Below are 15,687 nucleotides of genomic sequence, written 5' to 3'. Positions count from 1 at the left end.
CTTCAATGGTCTAGCAGTCGTATTATTATTGTCGACGACCGACATAGTATGCTCTACTCATATGGCGTATAGGCGCATGGACGGATCCGTGTATAGTCATGGGTGTGCAGATGTACACCCAAACTTTTTGGCAAACAAAATAATACTATTTATAATGTAGATGTATTTGTCAATGACATTGTACTTTGTGCAAAACAAGTCCGTTAATGTCAATCCAAGCTTAAGATCATATGATCGTGTAGTATTTTGTCTCTAACTTTTGCGAAAACTTCGATGATTCTTTCAGCTATGGGGGGAAAAGTTCTGATGTATCTAAGTCAATCCTTGTAGAGTAGCTAAATTATTTTTTGAACACCCAAGTTCGAAATCCTGGATCCGTCCCTGTATAGGCGTATGTTTTCCTTTTCTAGAAGCAAACATTTTTAAATTTGGGTAATTTTTAACAAAATAGTAATATATGTAACATCAAATTATTACATTATCGAACTATATGTCAAGATGAATCTAGCGATATTAATTTAGTGACATAAATATTACTACTTTTTTCTAAATAATTGATCAAAATTAATAAAATTTAACTTAAGACATGTCTTAACGTATACTTATCTGAGGAAGGAGCGAGTCGGTGCCGCCTCTTCAATGGTGAGTATTTTTTAACTGCTTCGTTGGCTCTCGCTTGACTACTATAGATCATAGGATTGCAAATGATTCGTGTTAGTATGTGTCGCAAACTTGGCTTGCATGTGAGATCTGTCTGGGTGCACATGAGGATGCAAGCGAGAAAAAGAAGAAAAAAGCTAAAAAGGAAAAGTTCCGCTACAATGTTGTAGTTCTTATAGTAGCAGCACAAACACCACTATGACAACATTTAAAATCCAAGTTCTCCAAAAGTTACGCTCTCACTTCTTGCACACATCGTACCAATTGCCGCCGGCAAGATCCAGATTTTTCATAGATGTATTCTTAAAGTATATTTAATGATGTATGTAATAATATTGATATTAGATCGTTAGAGCTTAATGGTTTTTAATGCTTTAGCCAACTTCACATGATTTAACTTTTAGAAAGTTTATAGGTCCTCTTTTACGAAATGGAGAGGGTAGAGCAAAATACCTTTGTTTAACAGTATTCCTTTCTACTACAGCTATGGAGTCATAATTAAATGCCTTCCCCTAGGAGGCGGCTAGGGTTCATGTGCAACAGAGCCACCGTGCCCCGCTTCTGATGGATTTGTAGTCCTTGGAGGTGTGGCGGACCTCGGTCTTCTCGATGGCCGAAGGGTTCCATTTTTTGTTTTCGGTTTTTCCAGTGTCTTCATCGGGATGGCGAGGTGGCGGCTATATCCTGATGGCAGAGTAAGGTCCTTCCTACCCTATCGTCGCTCAGGTGGTGCGCCTAGCACGGGCAGAGGGCGTGTAGATTTTTGTTTCTGGTGGATCTCCTGGGATCCAATCCGTCATCGTATTCGTTAGTGTGGTTACATGTTTGGCTTTTCCTTATATAGTTTTCATTATTTGGCATTGGTTGCTAGTCTGCTGTGTTGGTCCTACGGGGTCTTAGAGCGATGACTTCTCGTCCGTCTACTACAATAAGCTCTAGTTCAACAAGCTTTGCGTGACTCCGGCCATAGAGGGATGAGGACGGCAGCGCGTCTTCGGCTTGCTCCAATGATCGTACTCTTCACTAAATGGTCCAAAGATCTATTTGTATTTTTTATTACCTTTAACATTCTTTCTACTGCTTTTGATGACGATTAACATATTTGGTGGTCCTTTTCGTAAAAATATTAATTTAACGTCTTTCCGTTCATGCATGCATTGGCTGCACCAGCAGGCAACAGATAAGTGATTTTATACGGATGAAAAAGTGCAATGTGGCTCTTGCTGCGCATGCTATAATCGAGAAATGCGATTAGTCCAAATATACTATGCCTGTCAAGATTTTTTTGTTTGCCAACTCGCTCAGTATTCTAATGCTGCACGCGCTGGAGCGTCAACATCCATTGTTTGCAACTGCGAAGTGTTCTCTGCCAAAATAACACATTTACTTATCTCGAAGTCGAACTTTCCTGCGTTCTTTTTTGTCACGGATGAGGAAAACCGAAGGCGAAATCTGGCGTGGAGAACGCCATTAGGGTGGATGCCTTCAGTGGTTGACTTGTAAGGGAGAACCAGGCCGCTGGAAATTCCAACAGCCGAGCGAGACCGATGGGCCGAGTCGACGGCTCATGGCCGCTGCAAGTAGGTGGTGGTCTCAGCTTCCGGCTGCTTTCTCAGCTTCTTCTCCGGCCGCCTGATGCTTATGTCACTCCCAACAAAGTACCTATGGTTGTCCACTTGACGTCTTGATCGATTATGTCATTGTGTGCAACTGTGCATGCATCTTTAGCAACCCTGGAAAAAAACTCGTACTGCAAAAACGGTTTCAGTTACACGGGAAAATTACTTGCAGTACAAAAGTGGTGTTATCGTGCCCTAAATTGTTACCGCAAAATATGTTTTCTTCTTTTCTACCCCTCCATCCATAAATATATGGCTTAGATTTATCTAATTTAGATGTATCTATTCACTAAGAAGTGTCTACATACATCTATTTTTTTATTAAATCTAAACCATCTATTTCGGACAGAGGTTGTATTTCTATCAATTGCCTCTCCATTTTTTCTCCTCTTTCTACTCTAGAGACTCGAACACTATGCCCGCTGAATTCTTCTGGGACGCCCCTAGGCGTCTGCGTAGCCACCCAACCTTGCCTTGCCCGCTGAATTCCATCAGAATTCTAGCCGGAGTCAACGTAAGTTGATCGGGTGGTGGTTAAACCTTAAGTTTCCTCCCGACAGGCTTTGAAGCGGTTCAATTTTATTAGTAAAATATTGGTTCCAAAACTGGGTATCTGAGATTTGAGGGGGTTTATTCTGTGGCAGCTGGATTATTTTGTTCAGTACCAATGTACCATCCAGGATCTCATCGGTCCGCGTGTTTGGACTGAAAGCGCATTTTCCTTGTAGAATTTTAGGCTTTTCTTGGGATATGTTAGAGATGCTTTTATCCACAAGCGGCGGGGAGTTAATTTGATAGGGAAGGTGAGATTCTCTGTAGAGTGAAACAAACAATCCATCATTAGATTTCGGGGAGGGAGATCCAATTAAAACGTGCAAAGAATATGCGCGCATCAAGTAGAGATGCGCAGCCAGAGCGATTCAGATGCACCTGACTGACCTGCTCGGTCACCACCATGCGTACAGATGCTCGATCCGTCATGCATGATCGCTTGAGCTTCCGGCCCCACAAAAAGGAGAAATCCCATCTACCGCACGCCGGGCACTAGAATTTGACCATGCGCGGCGGCTAGCTACAACCTCGTTACGCCGTACCCTCGCCTCTGGGAAACGGAATGCAGCTCTCTCTCCCGCACGTTTCCCACGCATCGCCTGGCCTGGCCGGCCATACAATGATACAAATACGCCCCGGGTGGCTGTCGCCGGATTTCTGGGAGTCGGACGAAGAAGGTGAAACAGAGGAGGACATTCTAATAATCGCGACCGAAAGGATCGGATCACTGGCGAGCCCTTCCTCGGCGTTGCCAGACTAGGATTCCGACGATGGTTGGATCGACGTGAACGGCCAACACTCCGAAGCGTCAGAAACATTGAAACAACGATGGCCACGGTGGGTGAATGCAGGCGCAGACTTAGCGGCGGATGATGTTCATTCTGTCAACGTGCATGGTGTTAGCTGCCTTGTGCGAAATGTAGAAGCAGCACAGGACTTCGTTGGGCACGGGACATGTCTGACTGTCAATGTGGCTACTGATAAACCATTTGGCCACATTGTCTGTCATAAATGCCAAATTCTAAAATTCGTCTTTCATCATTGAAACGGAGAAAAACTAATAAATGTTTAATTTGCAACGAATTTGTTCTTTATAACGACTTGCTGCTCAACTGCAATCTATGATTCTAGTTTCGATTATAAAATTGCATTTGCACCTCACAATGTTCCAAATATCATGGGCACCAACCGTCAATCAATTTTACTTTAGTCAGACAAATTCTTGGATAGTACTACCTCCATTCCAAAGCTTAAGGTTTTTTTTTTAAGTCAAACCAAGTAAGTTTGACCAGAATTTTAGAACAATCTATTAATAAATATAATATTTGTAGATACCATACAAAATATATTTTATTATCTATTTAATGATATTAATTTTGTATTTTGCATGTTAATAATTTTTGGGAAAAGCTTAGTCAAACTTGATATATTTTTAACTTTCTAAAAATAATATAAACCTTAAGCTTTGGATGGAGGTAGTAGTACGGAACACAAACCGTGAAGATCCGATCTGCAATACCGTGAGACAAAAATTACTCTTTGACCCGTATTTATTGCCGCTAATATGGATTCTAATATATTTAATTCTAGACATATTTATATTAGTGATAATTAATATAAATTAGAGGGGGTATCATCTTCATCTTATCGAGAGACCACGGGTTCATGCTACAGCTGTCCTTCAGAGGAAGAAGCCGTCAAATGCCAAACCGCGCGAGTCAAAGAAGTGTACGAAAAGTTCATACGCTCATGTACTGATGTATAGAGATAATGCTAACTGAGGAAACAAAATGCTCAATGAATCTCCAGTGCAATGGATGCAAACTGAGAAAATGCTAACTATGGATCCTCTTCCATTTAGGGCTCGAACGAAAGGTCAAGATACTGCTTGAGTTCGTTGCAAATGCAAAAAAAGAAGTCTGTTGCAGATAATAATATTAAATCAACCTGAAAGTGGTTGCAATGATTGGCAGCGGCAAATGCGTATGAGTAATGAAATGGGCCGTCTTTTTTTTCATAGAGGAAATATATTAATATCAAAAGATACCAATTGCACTTAGCCTCTAGAACAACGCAACACACTAATAGCAGTACGGATGCACACAACAAAAAAAGTGAAAAGAAAACTAAGAAATAGAAGTCCGCTAAAGTATCGCAGCCTAGCAACAACATTACATCCACCACCAAGATAACACGGAAATATAGACTCTCCAAAAGCGACGCCGTCCAAGAAGGGAACAGTGTACCAGCGCCGTCGTCGCCTGATCAAACATCTTAGATTTTCACCCTGAAGATAGTCCCCGCTCTGAAAACAATGCCTCCAACAAGGTCATTGCCAGGCACAGCCAGTGAAGGCTAGATCTTGGGTTTTCACCCTAAAAGGTAGAACTCTGAACTTCACTTGTGTTGTCGCCCCCACTTTCATACCACTGTTGTGAATCCCAGCACACCAAGCAAGTTCCTCAACATCACGGAGACTTGAATCTTCTTTAGCTAATCTCCTAATCCCGCCTTCATGATATTCTCTGCTTCTGACTCCACCATGGACCAAAAGTCTCTTGAAGTCAACACAGAACAGAGCTTCACGTCGCTCCTTCCGGAACCAAACGCTCAGAATAAAAGCATGGGTGCGCGCGACCGAATTCCACCCGATCCTGTGAACTCCAGGCAAAAGATGCAATTTTCCATTCGCTGTCATAGCCTTCTAGAACTCATAAGTCCGGCTAGATGAAGAAAGATCGGCATCCGGAACATCTTCATCTTCGCGAAAGAAGAACCCCGGGACGACCACCATGAAATCCGGAGTGGCCGGCCCCCACGCCGCTGCCATGGCTGCGAACCGCGGTTCATCTTTCTCCTCTAACCTGGCCGATGGAGGCCAGCAGCCGTCGGGATAGCGGCTACGCACGCCCAGGACGCGGAGACGGCCGGCTTCTGCCCACCAGGAAAGCCTGGCCGAGCCTCATTGTCGCCGCATCGCGACCATGTACCTTGCCACCGCCGCCCGGTCCCGCTGCCGCCCTTCATTCCCGCCATGATCCAAGTGATGTAGCTGAAGGCCACCACCACCAGACCCGCCGTCCAACGTCGCCGCCCCTGAAAGACCCCGCCTCCGCGCGAAGGGGAGTCCATGGGCGCGCCACCATCGCCCCTGCCTTTGGCAACCGGGCGCGGCCGCCACCGTCGACCCCGACGGCGGCAGCGGCCAAGAGGAGGGAGACCGACCACCTTTTTCTAGGGTTTTGGTCGTCGCCCGGAGCCGAGTCGCGCGAGACGACCCGGGGCGAAGGTCGGGTGGGGAGGGAGCGGCGGCGAAGGAAGAGCGGGCGCAGGCGCTGGGAGGGTGGAGGGGCGGTGGCGCGTGGAGAGTCTCACGCGCGTTCGCTTGTGCGTCCAGGCTTTCTTAGAGCATCTCCAGTCGCGTCCCCCAATGCGTCCCCCAAAGCAATTTGGGGCGCGCCGGACCAAAAAACGGTTCCAGCCGCGTCCCCCAAAGCCCAATTTTGTCCGGTGCCCCGAGGCCGTCCCCGTCCCACAGGGGTCGCATCGGGCACGGAGGACACAATGAAAAGCGAGGCGAACCGACGTGGGCTCCCACATGTCGGCGAGTATTTGCATAAACCGTTGATTCACGCCTTTTTCCTCGTCGCTCCTTCCTTCCCGCGCCTCCCACCCCTCCGCCGCCGCTGGATTTGCCGGCCGTTTGAGCGTCTGATCTCTTCTGAGAGTCGGCACCGTCGCCGCGGCTGGCGCTCCCGCCAGTCTTTCCGCCGCCGCCGCTTCGCCATCGCATCCCAGAACGCGGCGTCAAATCCGCCCCACCTCCGCGCACACAAGGTGCTCGACGACTTGCCAGGTAGGCGCGATTGGCCGTTGTTCGTTGCATCGTCTGCCTCAGTGCAATTTTAACCATTGATTTTTTGCTTTAGACATGGATAGCGACGATGAGATGTTTGCCCTGCTGCTGGAGGACGACGACCTCCGGGAGCATTTGCTGATCATCGCGTCCCTCCAGGACATGGTTGACGCCGAGGCGGAGAAGAGGAAGAGGTCGCGCCGCGGAGGATCAAGGCCGGGGAGAAGGAAGTCCGAGCCCCGACAGAGGATGGAGGGGCATGCCATGCTACACAACGACTACTTCGCCGATGGTATATATCCAAAATGGGCCACTTTTGTCAAAACAATCTCGAATCCATCGGGTCTGAAGAATTCCCACTTTGCTACGCGACAGGAGGCTTGCAGGAAGGATGTCGAGCGGGCATTTGGTGTGCTTCAAGCACAATTTACCATTGTCCGGTACCCTGCTCTAAGCTGGTCTCACGACCAAATGTGGGAGGTGATGCAGGCTTGTGTGATCATGCACAACATGATCATCGAGGATGACCGCAAGAATCATGCCCGTAAACATGTTGGTCCCTATGAGTGTGAGGGCCCTCTTGCGGAGGTTGATCATGAGTTGCATGCAGATTTTGCTGATTTCCTCGCCATGCACGCAGAGATCCGTGACAGCAATGTTCATGATCAACTTCAAGCTGATCTCGTTGAGCATTTGTGGAGGATCAAAGAAAATACCGTGGCACCTTGATCTAGCATCTAGCCCTATTTATTATATTTGTTTACTTGTTTTATTGTTTGTTGTATTTTAATTTGAAAACAATACTCGTAAACATTTTTATTCATATGCTATATTTGATAAATGATTCTATGTTAAAAAAGAAGTATTTTTAATGTTTGGGGCGGTGTTTGGGGGACGCGGCTGGGAAACGACGTCCCCCAAATACGGCACGAACAAAACACGTCTCCCAATGCTCAATCCGGCGCGGTTTGGGGGACGCGACTGAAGATGCTCTTATATCGTTAATCTTCTGGCTAATGTGTTTACCTAAACAAGGTCACGCCAGAAACGAGAGATTGCTAACTAATCCTCCATCAGCTTTAGATTACCTAAACATGGATGTCGAAAGATCAGTCCGCCATAAATCCCCTAGACAAGAAATAGCCGAATACTCTTGGCGAGGTGCACATCTATTCTGGTACCACCGTACCAGCCGAACGAAACGTGCCTCTAGGAAACGGCGATGGATGAGGATGATCGGGCATGACTTTGCCCTTACGGCAGAACTTCTTCCGTAACATCTCCGCGTTGTAAGGAGCTTTAATGTGAGAAATGTCCAGGATAAGACTGAGACATTACGACGAGGCACAGGAAGAAAATGCATAGTGTACGATAGAACAGAACACAACAAGGGCCTTATCGGAGACACCAAAAAAAAAAAAAGCCAGACTCGGAAGATGTGGAGAGGCCTAAATTTCAGTTCACCCACATATTTATCTTGGGTATATCCTCCTTTAGGAAAACCTGAAACCCTCAAAATCCCTCAAAATCGGAGGGACTTGTTCATGGAATCGGAACCCTTGTATATTTTGGGGCAATCTATCTCACCAGTCATGATTTGGTTGGTTATAATTGTGTTAGTTTATGGCATTGTTACACTTTTGGTCAAACCCTAGACTTGGGGATTTCTACCAAACCCTTAGAATAGTGAACATGTCGATTAACAAGAAGATTACATCCATGTGAAACACTATTTTCCCCTTGACATTGAGGATCAAGACAAGTAGGTTTACATGGAGTGTGATGCCTCATAGTGAGGGACGAGTTTCATGACAATTATATTGGTGACTTATGTTGGAAAACTGCCGCACACTAAAAAGTCCGAGGATACGTGTCCCAGTTAGATTAACCGTCGAATAAAAGGCGGAGTCGTCTGCTAAAAAACCGAATGGATGGGTTTCAGTTTAATAGTATAGATCAATATAAATTATCATTATTATTTAGGTAAAGATTGATATTATTGTTTATGTATAGATTATATTAGTATTGGGTATACTTAGATATTGATTAGGTATAAAATGGTTATCGAAAAGTTACAAAAAAATAAAAATACATACAAAATTATTAAGGGTACATCTTGATAGGGGTATCGCGGCAGACGGGGCAGGTCCGCCTCAAGCTGCAGCCAAGGTTCAAGGCAATCGCAAGTAGGGTCCCTATAGGAACTGTCCATACACTTTAGTGGCCCTAAGGGGGACAGACGACACGAACAACCCCTTATTCATAGTGGCATAGGTCGCCTAGGGAGGGGTGTGCCCCCCCCCCCCAAGAAAATCTCATAATGATGACACCCTTACCGTAAGGGAATCCCAACGGTGTAATTTTTTGTAAATATAAAAAAAGAAAGATGTTACTTATTTTTTAAAAGATAGCTATAATAGTTTCGCTAAATTTTTAAATATTAATGAAAGTCTAAGTATGATTGGTGTTCTTAGGCCTCTCAACAATGTCCATTAAGCATGATGCATCTACCCACCCATGGAAGGCTGCCGTGATCGTGATCCCGATCTGTCAAGCGGAAAGGCAGCAGAAAAACGACGAAGAAGAAAGGCCCCAAAAAAAAAAAACGCGACCAGATTCATCAGACACACACACACGTTCGCTACACCTTCCTTTGCAGCCAGCCAGGGCCAACAAAGGAGGAGGTCGCACGACGGCACGAGGCTTTCTTTGTAGCAGAGGCAGAGCAGCCGCGCGCGCGCGCACAGGAGGGAAAACGCACGTGTTCCGCGCACACATGCTCTATTGCTCTCTTCCTCGTCGCGCGCCACCCATATAAACCGTGGATCTCGCGCGCCATATCCGTCCATCCCCACATCCTCCTCGCTACAACTTCAGCTCACAGTCCAACCAACCAACCGGGACAACGCAAACACAATGGACGTCACCGTGGCGAAGCAGCTCAGGCGCCTCCGCACGCTGGGCCGCGGCGCGTCGGGCGCCGTCGTGTGGCTCGCGTCCGACGATTCCTCCGGCAAGCTCCTGGCCGTCAAGTCCGCCGCCGCGTGCGGCGCGGCGCAGCTGGCGCGCGAGGGCAGCGTGCTCACCGGCCTCTGCTCGCCGCACATCATCCCCTGCCTCGGCTCCCGCGCCGCGGAGCACGGCGGGCACCAGCTCCTCCTCGAGTTCGCCCCCGGCGGCTCGCTGGCCGACGAGGCCGCCAGGAACCGCCTCCCGGAGCGCGACATCCGGGCGTACGCGGGCGACGTCGCGCGCGGGCTGGCCTACCTCCACGCGCGGTCCCTCGTGCACGGCGACGTCAAGGCCCGGAACGTGGTCATCGGGGCCGACGGCCGCGCCCGGCTGACGGATTTCGGGTGCGCCAGGGCCGTTGACTCGCCGCTCCCGATCGGCGGCACGCCCGCGTTCATGGCCCCCGAGGTGGCCCGCGGGGAGGAGCAGGGCCCCGCCGCCGACGTGTGGGCGCTCGGCTGCACCGTCGTCGAGATGGCCACCGGCCGCGCGCCCTGGAGCGACCTCACCGACCTCCTCGCCGCCGTCCACCGGATCGGGTACACGGACGCCGTGCCGGAGGTGCCCGGGTGGCTGTCCCCCGAGGCCAAGGGCTTCCTCGCCGCCTGCTTCGCCAGAGACCCCCACCACCGGTGCACGGCGGCGGACCTCCTGGATCATCCGTTCCTCGCTTCCGCCACCGCAGCCCGCGACTACTACTACAGCCCGGAGCCGGCGAAGCAAGAACGGACCACTCCCAAGAGTACGCTGCACGACGCGCTCTGGGACTCGGACGACACCGACGACGAGGCGGACGAGACGTCGACGACGCCCGCCGAGAGGATCGGGGCATTGGCGTGCGCCGCCTCGGCCCTGCCGGACTGGGACTCGGACGACCAAGGCTGGATCCACGTGCACGGAGACGGAAACGACGAGCTCCCCACAGCCCACGACTCGCCGCCCGCCGATGCTGGTGACTTGGTCTGGGCCGAACCACAAGAAGCAGAGTTTGAACCGTTCGCCGTCGCGGCTGCCGATGCCAGTAACGGCACCCCGCGCCATGCAGTAGCAGTTATCGACGGCGCCGACATTTGGCGGGACGGTTACCTGTCTCCTGTGCATTTAGGCAGTTGTAGAAATCAGTTTCCCGACCCGTTTGATTCTGACGGGGATGAAACAGTGTCATTTCAACGTGAATGTAACATATGCAGAGTAATGAAATTATTTTTTGCTCAAAACTTTGCCTGTCTGCCGATTCTCTGTGTTCCTATGGACCGATCATGTGATCTGTCTGCTGAGACTTGAGACCAAATTACTTAAGCCAATACGCCCATTGACGTCGAAATTTATAGCCCCAACCATAAGAAGGGCAACTATAGCAGATCCTAGAAAAAGAGCCGAAACCGGAATCCAGCTGCTTTCCAAACGGCCCGGCCCTGCCCGCAAATATTTATCTAGTGTAAAGGTAGAACCCCGGCTACCCGTAGTGCTGCCGATTTAGGGTTCCAATCCCGCATCGCTCCACCGTGATTTATGCACAGCGCTCCTCCAAATCTCTAACCTGAAGTGAGCAATCGACGATGCGATGGAGTTTGGCTCCGATCGCCCCCACCCGCCCCACGTAGTCCTCCCACCGAGGAATAGGGGAAATGCACGCGCCACCATTAATCGGACCAAGCGCGGGTCCGTGGTGCCCTCTCGCGAGGGATGATCATGTCCCCGGCATGGGACGGGTTTGAAAGCATCGAGGATACACCATAGCAGCGAGCCATGTTGCTCCCGACCAGGGCGAACATGCGGAGGCGGAGAGCTACCGCGTGCCACCGTGACGCCCTATCACGGAGCAACCCTAGGGCATGGCGCACCCCAGCTAGGAGCTCATTGGAGAACATGTTGTTCCCTACGACCGTAGGGTCAGGGTTAGGCTGATCTATATACGAATTGCTTGTAAATTAATGAATTGCGACCAACTATGATAAATTATATGAACTCATTTGCTCTTCACGTTTTATTGAGCGATTTTTTCAAAAACATTTCAAATATCAATTTGGATACACTCACCCGATTTGAGTTATCCGGATTTGGATTACACGGGATCCGCTGGAGTTGCCGATTTTTTTGTTCACACATACTCCCTCCATTTTTATTTAATTAACTTTGATTAGAACGACAGCTAGTTCGTTTCCTTTACATCTATGCGTGGACTAAATCCGTACAGAGGTAGTAGTAGCTGGCAATCCATCTCGTTTTGGTAAGGTAGGCACATATTTTCTGTGCAGCAAGCCACGCGTACGGAATTCTTGAACGGCGCTAATCACGTTCCCACGTGTGATGATCATTTTTTTCATTATAAGTATTTTTTTTCATTATAGTACTCCGTACTACTTCTTTTGGTTATTTTTAATTGATTTAATACAAAGTTGTACTAAATCTGAACGATCTGTCTGTTGAGACTTGAGAACAAATTACTCAAAGCGACATGCCCAGTGACGTCAAAATTTATAGCCCCAACCATAAACCATAAGAAGAGCAGCTCTCAAAAAAAAAAAAACCATAAGAAGAGCAACTCTAGCAGATCCTAAAAAACGAGCCAAAACCGGAAGATCCAGCTGTTTTCCCGTTTTTACGTTTTAAGCTGCCCAAATAGATATTGGATAATGGCCCGGTCCGAAAATATTTATCTAGGGTAAAGGTAGAACCCCGGCTACCTGCTATATATCGTGTAGTGTTGCCGATTTAGGGTTCCAATCCTGCATCGGTCCACCATGATTTATGCACGCCGCTCCTCCAAATCACTAATCTGCAAAATGCAACACGATGGAGTTTGGCTTCGGTCGCCCCCCTCCCCCGTCCTCCCCCACCCACCCCACGTAATCCTCCCACTGAGGAAAAGGTGAAATGCCTGCGCCACCATTGATCTGACCAAGCGCGAGTCCGTGGTGCCCTCTCGCGACGGATGATCATCTTCCCAGCATGGGACAGGTCCGAAAGCATTGATGATACGCCATGGAAAAGCGAGCCATGGCGTTCCCAACCAGGGCGAGCATGTGGAGGCGGAGAGCTACCGCGTGCCACCACCGATGCCCGCGACGCTCTGTCACGGAGCAACCTGAGGGCATGGCGCAACCCTGGCTAGGAGCTCATTGGAGAACATGATGTTCCTTACGACCGTAAGGTCAAGGTTAGGCTGATCTATCTACGAATTGCTTGTAAATTAATGAATTGGGACCAACTATGATGAATTATGAACTCATTTTCTCTTCTCGTTTTATCGTGCGATTTTCTAAAAACATTTCAAGTATCAATTTCGATACACTCACCGGATTTGAGTTATCCGGGTTTGAATTACACGGGATCCGCTAGAGTTGTGATTTTTTGTTCACACATACTCCCTCCGTTTTTATTTAAGAGAGAAGTCTAATTTACCCCCCCCCCCCTAAACTCATCTCAAAGTTCAAATTACAACCCTCAACTTTACTTTGATTCAATCTTCAACCCTGAATTCTATGAACCGTTCGGAATTGGACCTTCTACCCTTTTTTGACATGTATTGAACCGATTTTTCTCGCCAGTTAGCGGTTTTTCTTCCTATATACTGTGCCAACTCATCAACATACAACATAAACGGTACAAGAAAAACCAGCTTAATACAATGTAAGGGGTGATTTTGAACCGTTTTTAGAATTCAGGGTTAAAGTTAAACCAAAGTAAAATTAAGGGTTGTAAGTTGAACTTTGAGACAAGTTTAGGGGGTAAATTGGACTTCTCTCTTAATTTAATTAACTTTGATTAGTTTCGTTTCCTTTACATTCATCCGTCAATTAAATCCGCACAGAGGTGTAGCTGGCAATCCATCTCGTTTTAGTAAAGTAGGCACATATTTTCTGTCCAGCAAGCCACGCGTACGGAATTCTGGAACGGCGCTAATCACGTTCCCACGTGTGATGATCATTTTCTTCATTATACTACTAGTAGTATATAGAGTTTTGCTATACGGTGCATCATCATGGCGTCATTTCGAAGGCGAGCTGATGCATGGAACTTTTTCAGTAGTGTTACTTATCATACATCGGAGTACTTTGCCTGTATTTTGAGTGGACTTTAATCAATGATGAACGAGATGTCAACTCGAGGCCTTTTGCCTTGGTCCCTTTTGGATGGATGGTGTGCTGACTTTGGACGGGTGGAGGTGGCTGCTCAATAATCCCGAGATTTGCTCTTGGTAACCACTGATGTAATTCGTTTTTTAATCACGAAACCTAGGCAGTAGAGTTTTCTTTTAATAATATAGGAGGAGTATGAGACCTCTTAGCTCTGATAGTATATGAGAATATTGCACTAGGCAATTCAATCAAAAAAATCAAACTGATAGAAAAAAATATGCAGTATATATATTATTAATATTCAACAAAGCGAAGATAGAAGAAAAGAAAAGAAGTCAATCAGTGATTGAAATATCGCCGAACTGTCTACACTTGTGGGCAATCGAACAGCAATGTGCAGCGATAGAGATGGAAGGAATGGCGCGGATACGGATATCAAACGTGGAATTAGCTTCTCCGATCCGAAATCATGTGCCGATGTGAGCGTCACAGGAAGCATTCGCATCACGCATTGCCAGCCTGACAGTTGAGAGTTAGGCGGTAGCTGTACGAGCCATGAGAGCAACCTGAAGCTGTCATTGGAGGCCGGGGGCTGTGTCACCGCTCGTGATTTCAGCCGATCTAACACGAAGTTGTTCGTCGGAGGTGCAGAAATCTAGTGGACCTGATGAGTAGCATGCATGTTAGGTCGCCGCGATTAAGATTGTTTCTGTCAATCGTACTAGGCAGCTGCACGTTGGCTTCCATGGATCGATCTAGTCCTCCTGTGGCTACATTATTTTTGCAGATCCGCACGGCTTATTTTGTATGCCATGTTCGGCGGAAACGCGCGCTGAACCATTCCATCGCGTGTTCTGACCTGACAAATAAAACATGCCGTCGGTGACCGTGCATTTGGCGCGCGAAGTCTCAAGTCTCAGTCTATTATAAGCTCTGGTATGGGTATCGATCCTTGACATTGCCCGCTAATTAACTGTACAATTAAGAAAAAACTCGTCTCTGGTAAACGGTTCTCGCATATGTTTGTTGAACTCCATGCAGTGGAAGTCATGCATGCTGATGCATGCATATCTCCTTCTGAAATGTCCAAATGCGACCTGGTGGTTAAATTTATCGATCGAGGAGACTATTCCGAGCCGGTCGTCCCCCGGCTGGCTGCTCGCGTTTCATACCTTGGTTGACTCAAAGACCAGGTAGCAGTACAAAACAAGAGCAGCATGCATGCACAAAGAAGAAGATTTGCTAGTACAAGACCGGTGGCCGTCGGTCCACGGTCTGTAAAAAAGGCAGGCACGAGCTCAATTAGGAAACTGCCTGCTGGCTGCTGCCTATCCTCCTTCTGAGCTCACACGTACGTACGCTCGTTGTGGCTGTTGCCGCGGTCGAAAAATCCGACTCTCCCCAACTTCGAATAGTCATCATCTGTTCACAGAAAATTTCTTCTTCCTTCCATTTTCTCTCTTTTTCTTCCACGCATTGTTTGGTATGATTTCGTGGTCTCTTTCGGAGGAGGCGTGAGCACTAACGGCGGTGTAGCGTGCAGAGTGACCGAAGCAGCAGTTTGGCGGCACGGCACAATTCGACCTGGCCGAGATTTTTTGTTTCATCGCACTGGCCCTACTTGTCAGGTTTACAGGGCCGGCCCCATATTTTGCCGGGTCTAGAAATATTTATGCCTTTCACCTGCAAAATATTCAATACTAATATCCAACCATATATTCGTATGAGCAGCAAAATAGAACAATTTAGTATTCCTTGCTACTACTATTATTACCTCAAATAGGAGCCTAGTACAGAAATGCTTGGATCAGCATATAAATTCTGATCATCACCTTGTCCGGATTCAGATTCTCGCCTCTGATTATCGTCATTGACATTAACGCTACCTGTTGCGTGGAAAATACCT

At 47.8% G+C, this 15,687-nt stretch overlaps 1 protein-coding gene across 1 annotated transcript; it reads left to right on the top strand.

Moving 5' to 3' along the window:
• Positions 1-9,556: 9,556 nt before the first annotated feature.
• LOC124663285 (mitogen-activated protein kinase kinase kinase 18-like) lies at positions 9,557-10,983 on the top strand. Its single transcript, XM_047201009.1, has one exon. The coding sequence runs from the start codon at positions 9,604-9,606 to the stop codon at positions 10,981-10,983; it is 1,380 nt and encodes a 459-aa protein (XP_047056965.1). The 5' UTR covers positions 9,557-9,603.
• The last annotated feature ends 4,704 nt before the right edge of the window (positions 10,984-15,687 follow it).

Source organism: Lolium rigidum, chromosome 6 (genome assembly GCF_022539505.1).
Source record: "Lolium rigidum isolate FL_2022 chromosome 6, APGP_CSIRO_Lrig_0.1, whole genome shotgun sequence".
Taxonomy (NCBI): Eukaryota; Viridiplantae; Streptophyta; class Magnoliopsida; order Poales; family Poaceae; genus Lolium; species Lolium rigidum.
Note: the sequence above shows the minus strand (reverse complement) of the source record. Positions and strands in the feature narration are given on the sequence as shown.